This window comes from Erinaceus europaeus, chromosome 7, assembly GCF_950295315.1.
Source record: "Erinaceus europaeus chromosome 7, mEriEur2.1, whole genome shotgun sequence".
Classification (NCBI taxonomy): Eukaryota; Metazoa; Chordata; class Mammalia; order Eulipotyphla; family Erinaceidae; genus Erinaceus; species Erinaceus europaeus.
Genome location: NC_080168.1, coordinates 108,882,674 through 108,891,899, shown reverse-complemented (window position 1 = coordinate 108,891,899; position 9,226 = coordinate 108,882,674). Strand labels below are relative to the sequence as shown.

The following is a 9,226-nucleotide window of genomic DNA, read 5'->3' as shown; positions in this document are numbered from 1 at the left end:
TTCGTCTACCTCATTGCTTTGTGTACATTTCCTGTTCATCTGTATCTAATCTGGGAACAGGGGCTGTTCCTCCCTGATTACACGGCATCATTACCATGTACATAATGAATACAATATCAGAGTTTCCAATTTAGATCTGCTCAGGATGCCAAGACCCACTCCCAGAATTCTTCTTCCTTGAAGAGAGTTTTCTGGGGTGCTGACCCTGTCAGACCCATCATTCTAGATTTGAGTGGGGCGTGGCATTAGCCTACTTCCTTGACTTGCTATTTGAGGCTTCCATGCATCCAGATCGTCCTTTATACTGTATAGCTCTGTTTTCAAGTCTGCCATTTTCCTACCAAGTGGATCTTTGTTTTGAGGTCACTGCTTCCTTTCTTAATCTATTTCTCAATTTTAAGTTGAGAGGTTCGTATTTCTTCAAAATCTCAAACATGTTTCTTAAATTCTTTCTCTGACAGCTCATCTCCATCTTCAATATTAAATGTCTGGATGTCATGCTGATTTTCCAAACTTTTGTCAATCTGTTTTGGTATCTACTATTGGTCTGCAAGGGATGCTAGATTCTGCCTTGTATGTGAGTTGAAGGGTTTTGATGAAGTGATGTAGTATTAACTAATATTCTTTTTTTAATTATCATTTTTTATAAAAAGGAAACACTGACAAAACCATACAATAAGAGGGGTACAACTCCACACAATTCCCACCACCAGAACTCCGTATCCCATCCCTTCCCTGACAGCTTTCCTTTTCTTTAACCCGCTGGGAGTATGGATCCAGGGTCATTGTGGGATGTAGAATGTAGAAGGTCTGGCTTCTGTAATTGCTTCCCTGCTGAACATGGGCATTGAGAGGTTGATCCATACTCCTAGCCTGTCTCTCTCTTTCCCTAGAGGGGCAGAGCTCTAGGAAAGCAGAGCTCCAGGGCACATTGGTGGGGTTGTCTGTCCAGGGAAGTCTGGTTGGCATCCTGCTAGCATCTGGAACCTGGTGGCTGAAAAGAGAGTTAACATACAAAGCCAAACAAATTATTGATTAATCATGAACCTAATGTCTGGAATAGTGCAGATGAAGAGTTGGTGGGCTAATATTCTTTAAACAAAGCCCCTATTGGGGTGGGGGGAGTGTTCTACTCACTGGTGTTCCAGATATCCTTGTTTTTACCAGACTGTTTCCAGAAAGTAGGAAATCTGCTGTAATGTCAAAGTCACTTTTCTCACATGCAGGGAAATCTGGCCCATTCACCAGGATCTCTATGGAATATGGGACACCTAGGAATTTAGTTGGCTAATCTTCTATGACAAATGTACATAGTTCAATTCTCTGTTATCTCTATTGCTCTAAACTAGTTATAGCTCTAAACTGCAGTTTTAAGCTCCTTCGTCCTCTCAGTTCCTGAGTAATTCTGAACTGACCCTGTAACACAGCTGAAGGGATCTGAAACAGTTGTAAACATGGAAGCTGTTGGCAGTGTAGTGCCATGTCTCCACTTGAGTTCTTCTTATTCCCCTCCTATACTCAACATCCATGCACAATAAAAAACCTTCAGACTGTGGTTTTCTTTTTACCAGAAATCTCACCTATGTTTTTATGAAATTTGTTGATGTTTCTTTTTATTTTTTTTCTCCAGGAGAGCCAACTCCCAGAGACTTGATCACCATAGCTCCGAGCAACCCAAGAAGCCTATGTGTTTTCCATAAATGTGTAGGCATTGTTTGGCTGGATCATAAACAAGTTCCTTATTTTTATTATTATTCATTTAAGGATTTCACATACAGTTTTCCATAAGGGATGAACCAAACTGAATTCCCAACATAGTGTACCAGAATTATTTTTTTCCACACCCTTACTAACATTAGCTACTTCTTGTATGAACCTTTCTCTCATAAGGTGAGGACTGGGAACAAACATGGATCATACACATATCAAAGTAGTATTCTGTCCAACTGAACTATTTTGCCAACTTTGCTATTTTGTTGATGTAAGCTATTTTCACAGGTGTGAGGTGGCATATTATTGTGGTCTTAATTTGTGTTTCTCTAATGATAAGTAGGGTGGAACCCCTTTTTTATATACCTGTAGGTCATCTGAATGTCTACTTTAGAACTGTTTATTAAGAGCCTGTGCCCATTTTTTAAATGATGATATTAGTTGACTTATTTTGTCGCTACATTTGTTTCTAGGGGAGAGTCAGCTGGTCATAACCAGGCTGCCATGGCTTTGCCCAGAAGTCCATAGTAATTTGATTTTATTAGCATTCGTATCATATTCTGTTTCATTTTTGTATTTTCTATTACTATTTTATCACTCTTCTGGCTCTATCTTCTGGATTTCCTGTCATAAACTTGATTAAACACAGTCAGTATTTATATCTCATTAAGCACATAATTAACAATCTGTTTTATTTTATTTCAGGACAGACTATAGCCAAAATAGGAATAACCAGTGCATTACTTCCTTTTGGAGATGTGGGGAGAGGGGATCATTAGGGTTCTCAAATAAATTAGGTGACTTCACAATGGTTCCCAGAGACCTTATTTTCCTTATAATTTTCTTATATAGACAGAGAGGTAGGAGAGAAAGAAAGATACCTGCAGCATTGCTAAAGTGCTTTAGCAACTTTCTCCTACAGGAAAGGATTAGGGACTTAAATCTACAACTGACTGAATGGTAACATAAGGGCTGTAACAAGTGCCTCATAGATTGGTTCCTACATTTTTCTCTTCATATAAATTAAGTGAAGTTACTCTGAGGCTACTTTTGTGGGAACTCTTTTTTTTTTTTTTTGATACATGGAGTAAACTTCAATTTTAAAGATTTCTCAATTAAATGTTGAATTCAAACAATTAATTTTATTTTTTATTTTTGTTATTACTGATTTAATACTGATTTATAAAGTTACAAGATAACAGGGTACATCTCCAAACCATTCACACCACATGTTCTGAATCCCCAATCTCTTCATTGGAAGCTACAGCAGTTCTTCTAAAGTTGCAGATAAGGGTTAACTATTGTTTCTACAACTGTCTATATTTGTATATATTTGCCCATTTTTAAAGGCCCCATCTTCTTTCTTTCCAAGTCACACATACATCTATTATTACATCCAAACATCCCTCCCTTTTTCCTCTTCTCTCTCAGGTCCTGGTGGAATTGGAGTTCAGAACCCTCTGGTTGTCCTTCCCCTTTCATCTCTTCTCCACTAGGAATATGGATCAAATTTTTCTTGGGGTGTAGAAGGTGGGAGTTCTGGTTTCTGTAATTGTTTATCTTCTGGACATGGATGTTGGCAGATTGATCCAACCCTAGCCTGTTTCTCTCACCCTACTGGGGTAGAGCTCTGGAGAGCTGAGGTTCCAGTAGGTCCGGTTGGAATCATGATAGCTTTTGCAACTTTGTGGCTGAAAGGTGGCAAGACAGAAAGTGGGACAAAATGAATAATGAACAGGAGCCAAAAAGTAGGAAAAGAGCAGACGAGAATAGGGATCCTAAGGTGGAAGGAATCTATAAAGTCCATTTTAGGCATGTTCCTAGGAGCCCTAACTAGAATAGTTTTTGCTTTAATTTGATAGCTAACATGGAGCTGGTTAAAAATATTGTCTAAGAAGATGGTGTCAAAGTAAATAAAAGGCCTATAAAGTTGAATTAGGCTGAGAGTTGCTCCCATTCTTGAAAAAGATCTATGAGTAAAATTAACTGTGTATTCCATCCACCTAACCTAGGGTCCATATATATTTAGCACAGGAGCCTATGTCCCTTTTGGTCTGAGCTCACAGTTCATGGCCACAGCTGGGAAAATTCTAAGCTGCACTCATTTCAGGACCAGTCCTCCTCAAGTGGCAGAATAAGACAAACTAGCCTCTCTTTGGAGACTGGGGTAGTCCATACCATTGCTGCTTTATGGTGAAGGCAAAATCCTGAGAAGGCCCAAAAAAGGGCTTATGATGATATTTCTGACGTAAGTGAATAGTGATGATGGAAAGAGAGATCCAGAACATGCTCCTTCTGGCATATTTTGTGTTGTGTATATAACCTGAAGCTTCAGGAATGTAAATCCAGTGCTCTGTGAATAATGTATCTCCTCAATATGCAAAAAGCATTTTAATGCAAATGTCTCTCACTACCTAGAAGCTGGTATTATTGCTATTATCTCTATATTTATTATACTCTGTGTATTTTTTTTTTTTGAGATTCTTATTAGCTGTTTTGGGCCTTTTTAGGAGTGCTGTCATGCTATCACTTCATTGCTGGGAAATTGTGCAGATGCAGTCACATATGCCATGTTGTCCCCTCAGGCTATTGCTAGTTCCCGCGAGAGTTGGGATATTCTCGGAGAGCCTGTTCCGCCATGTTGTGCCCTCAGGGCATTGTCAATTCCCCCTGATATTTGGAGTGCTTTGGTTACTCCTTTCCCTTCCCATTCTCACGAGAGCTACTCCCATAAAAGCCCTTCTTCTTCCGCACCTCTCTCTCTTGCCGGCCCTTCACTTTGGTGCTTAGACGAAAGAAAGGTTGCTGCGTGAGGCGGCCATTTTAGCTACCTCCACGTGGCCCAACCTGCTTCTCTCTTACCCAACTCTGAGGTGCCAGCGCAAATAAAGATTTGTGTTCCCTCTTGGCTCCAGATCTCCTCTCTCTCTCTTCTCCATGGCGCTGCTCAACACTTCATTTTTCCTCTTCTCTCTCAGGGTCCTGATGGAACTGGAGTTCAAAGCCTTCTGGTCATCTTCCCTTAACATTTCTCTTCCTCTGGTATCTTCTCTAGGTGTTACACCAGCTTTCTTTCCCACCAACAGTGCAGCAGAAATCCTTTATTTTTCACATTTGCATCAACATTTGTCACACACCCCCTTCTTTTTCAGACAGTAAAAGATGCAGAAAGAGAGAAAATAAACATTGTAGGAAAGCAGTGGCCAGGCTTGAACCTAGGTTTCACAAATGTCAAGCCAACACAATAGTCAAATGAGGTATTTACCAACCCTCCTGTTTTGCTAACTTCAGCCATTCTCCCAGGTGGGAGGTGGTACCTCATTATGGTTTTAGTTTGCATTCACCTAGCAATACTGTGGAGCACTTTTTCACATGCTTCTGGGCCATATAAATGTCTAGTGAACTGTTTATCATTATCAATCTGATATCTATAATTTCAGTGCAGGCTATAAACAAAATAGAAATCACCAAGTCATTTTTCCCTTTTTTCTTACTTTTATTGCTTATTTATTTATTTATTTATTTTTGCCACTAAGGTAATTGTCTGAACATCTCTAAGAGTCTTCTATATTTTCTTTCTTCCTTTCTGTTCTGGAAGACACAGAATGAGGGCAAGAGGGAGGGGAGGAGATAGCTGTAACAAGGCTCCACTCACTGCATTCTAAGCTTCCTCTCTTAAGCTGGGAATCAGAAACTTAAATCCAAGTCCTAGTGTATGGTAATATAAGTGCTCTACCAAGTGCACTAATGCCCAGACCCACAGTTTTCTCTTCCTTTTAAATTAATCCATGATACTCCAAGGCAACTTTTGTCAAAACTCTTTTATTTTATTGGACCCATTAATAAATTGTCATTTTAAGCTTCTTCATTTAAATATTAAAATATTTTTATACTTAATAGTTGATTTAAAATATACTTTAGGATTCTGACATCTCTTTTCTAGTCATATTTAGACAAAATATTGATTCACATTAGTATTGTTTCTCTGGATATTTCCTTTTTACACCAACATACATGAAAAAAAAATCTCAACCCTTTCAGCATTCATACAGAAAAAATCTGAGCAAAGATATATTCAAATAAATCGTTTAAGTTTTCTTCATAAATATTATTATTTTCATAATAGGTAAATAAGACTGAATGAACCAACACTGAAATTATGTATTTGAAAAATGAGAAAATACTTAACTGCAGGGCCCACAAATTGTCCAAAAGCAAGAAATGAGAAACAATTGTCAAAGGATATTGTGATATTTCAAATTTAGCTATTGAAGGTGTCAAGGTGAGGAAGAATTTAGCAAATAATAATATCTCTTATCTAGTTATATTAGTTACCTGGATTTGCTACTGTGTGCTTGATTAAAATGCTCAACATTTATGTTAAACATACAATTATGAAACATTTTTATGGTTTCAGTAAGCTTTATCCATAACATAAATAACAAATACATTCACATTTCAGTATAAACTAATTCTCATTAAAAAGAAGATAATGAGGAATATCTTCAATGAAATACTATGCTACAATCAAAAAGTATGATACTGTATCAGGGGGATAAAGGAGATGCTAAGGGATATAAGATAACCACATGGCTTCACTCATGTATGGAATGTAGACGACCAAATAAATGAACTTACAAAAAACGAGAAGAATAGTGAGTCGGGCTGTAGCGCAGAGGGTTAAGCGCAGGTGGCGCTAAGAACAAGGACCGGAGCAAGGATCCTGGTTCGAGCCCTGGCTCCCCACCTGCAGGGGAGTCACCTCACAAGTGGTGAAGCAGGTCTGCAGGTGTCTATCTTTCTCTCTCCCTCCCTCTGTCTTCCCCTCCTCTCTCCATTTCTCTCTGTCCTATCCAACAACAATGACAACAATAATAACTACAACAATAAAACAACAAGGGCAACAAAAAAATAAAATATTTTTAAAAATTTTTTAAAATAAAGAGAAGAATAAAAGGGTGGGGAGGGGATGGGAGGGGAAAGAAGGGAGAGGGGAGGAGAGGGGGGAGGGAAAGGGAGGGGAGGGAAGAGGAGAGGAGAGGAGAGGAGAGGAGAGGAGAGGAGAGGAGAGGAGAGGAGAGGAGAGGTTACTGAGGAGGAGACAAGAATTTAGTGGGAGGGTGTGGTGACTTGCAGGAGCCTCTTTGGGTGCTAAATTGTACTCCAGAAATGTTATGCTTTTTTGTAAATAAATGTGACACTAGTAATAAAAACAAATATACAAAAGAATAGCCATATGGTTTTTCATTTATAATATGCAAATTAATTCAGTTTATAATATTTTATAAAATATATTATAATGTCAGATTATCTCTACAGCATTCACGTACTTTTCTTCTCTTTCCAATATATCTGTATGTTTATTAATATTTTACCTCTCTCTAGCCCTATCTTTTGCTATCATATACTTGATTAAATATCCTCAAAATTGGTATCTCAATAAGTATATCATTATCAATCTTTTATAAAAGTCAGAGCAGGCTATATCCAAAACAGAACTAACAATCACATTTATTTTTTTAGCCCCTTGGGAGTTACAACTTCAACATGATCTACTTCTTTGACAGCATTAATATTCTTTTAACTAAGTTATTAAAGGCTTGTTTCACTTGTTGGTTCCTCAGAGTATAAATAAAGGGGTTTAACATGGGGGAAACAGAAGTAACAAGTATTGCAACTACTTTATTAAGGATCATTTCATCTTTTGCTGAAGGTTTGGTATATATGAAGATGCAGCTACCATAGCTAATAGAAACCACAATAAAGTGGGAAGAACAGGTGGAAAAAGCTTTCATCTTTTGCTGGGCAGAGGGGAACCTTAGAATTGTTCTCATAATGAACATGTAGGACAGAACCACACACAGAAGTGTCACAACGAAGATCAACACAGAACAGAAAATGACCATGTTCTCTAAGAGCCATGTATCTGAACAAGAGATCTTCAGGATAGGGTTAGCATCACAGAGAAAGTGGTCTAGGACATTATTGTCACGGAATTCTAGTTTTAGTCCCAGACTAGTTGGTGGGAGTAGGATCAACAAAGAAATGAGCCAACAGCATAAGACAAGCCTTTTGCAGACCTCGTGGCTCATGATGGTCATGTAATGCAGGGGTTTGCAGATGGCCACATAGCGATCATAGGACATGGCAGCCAGGAGGAAAAATTCTGTAATTGCAAAGATATCTGTTAAAAATATTTGGCACACACAACCACTATAGGTGATGGTCTTGTCACCTGTGGTTAGGCTGTACAAGAACCTTGGGATGCAGGTAGAAGTGAATGTGATTTCTAGGAAGGAAAAATTTTGGAGGAAAAAGTACATAGCAGTTTTAAGGTAAGGGTCTACTAATGTGAGGATGATGATGGTCAGGTTTCCAACAACACTCAGCATGTAGGTGATAAGTAGAAATATGAAAATCAGAATCTGCAGTTGAGGGTCATCTGTCAGTCCCCAGAGGATGAACATGGATATTGCTGTACAGTTTCTCATTACTGGATCCTAATGAAGCACAGTGTGCCTGTTAAATTAAGAAATATGACTGAGAAAAGGGTGGCAAAATGTATAATGTATTTTATTCAAAAAAATCAGTGCAGTCCATGTTAAATTTTTTCAAATGGTAATGAATACCTCATAATAATTCATGCTTTTAGTAATGTTGTTTAGAGTTTTAGATCTTCTTTTTAAGCATTCTGAATAATCCTTGTGGGATTTATATCTAAGTATAACGCCAATGTATTCTCAAACCCAAGCAAACACATGTATCATTAAAAAAAAAAAAACTTCAATGAAATACTGAGGCTAAGAAGTTCTACTATTTAAAGTCTCTGAATGATAGAAATATGAGCCTGCAGGGGAAAAAAACAACTAGTATAGTCACAGGCCCTTTGGAATATAACTAAAATATGCCTACTAGCTATCTACAAAATGGAGACCCCCCCCCCAGCTCTTCATATGCACTATTCCAGCCTTTAGGTTCATAATTAGTCAACAGCTTGTTTGGATTTATATGTTAACTCTTGTCAGCCACTGGGTTGCCTATGCTACCATGATGCCAACCAGACTTCCCCAGACAGGCAACCCCACCAATATGTCCTGGAACCCTGCTTCCCAGAGTCCTTCCCCACTAGGGAAAGAGAGAGGCAGGCTGGGAGTATGGATCAACCTGTCAAAGCCCATGTTTAGCAGGGAAGCAATTACAGAAGCCAGACTCTCTACCTTCTGCATCCCATAATGATCCTGGGTCCATACTTCCAGAGGGATAAAGAATAGGAAAGCTATCAGGGGAGGAGATGAGAAGTGGAGTTCTGATGGCGGAATTGTGTGGAGTTGTACCCCTCTTATCTTATGGTTTAGTCAATGTTTCCTTTTATAAATAAAAAAGTGGAAAAAAGAAAAATGGGAAAAAATATATATATATACATATATATACATATATATGTATATATATGTATATGTATATATATATAGTTATAGAAATAAAGGTTAACCCATATCTGTAATCTAGTGAGAACTAA

General features: G+C 38.2%; 1 protein-coding gene across 1 annotated transcript; it reads right to left on the bottom strand.

Moving 5' to 3' along the window:
- Nucleotides 1-7,262: 7,262 nt before the first annotated feature.
- LOC103109089 (olfactory receptor 6C2-like) lies at nucleotides 7,263-8,201 on the bottom strand. Its single transcript, XM_007518095.1, has one exon. It carries the CDS (start codon nucleotides 8,199-8,201, stop codon nucleotides 7,263-7,265), a length of 939 nt encoding a protein of 312 aa, XP_007518157.1.
- Nucleotides 8,202-9,226: the final 1,025 nt, after the last annotated feature.

Bases quoted from the DNA above. Each gene is read 5' to 3' on its own strand.
- LOC103109089 (XM_007518095.1), bottom strand. From the start codon at position 8,201: ATGAGAAACTGTACAGCAATATCCATGTTCATCCTCTGGGGACTGACA.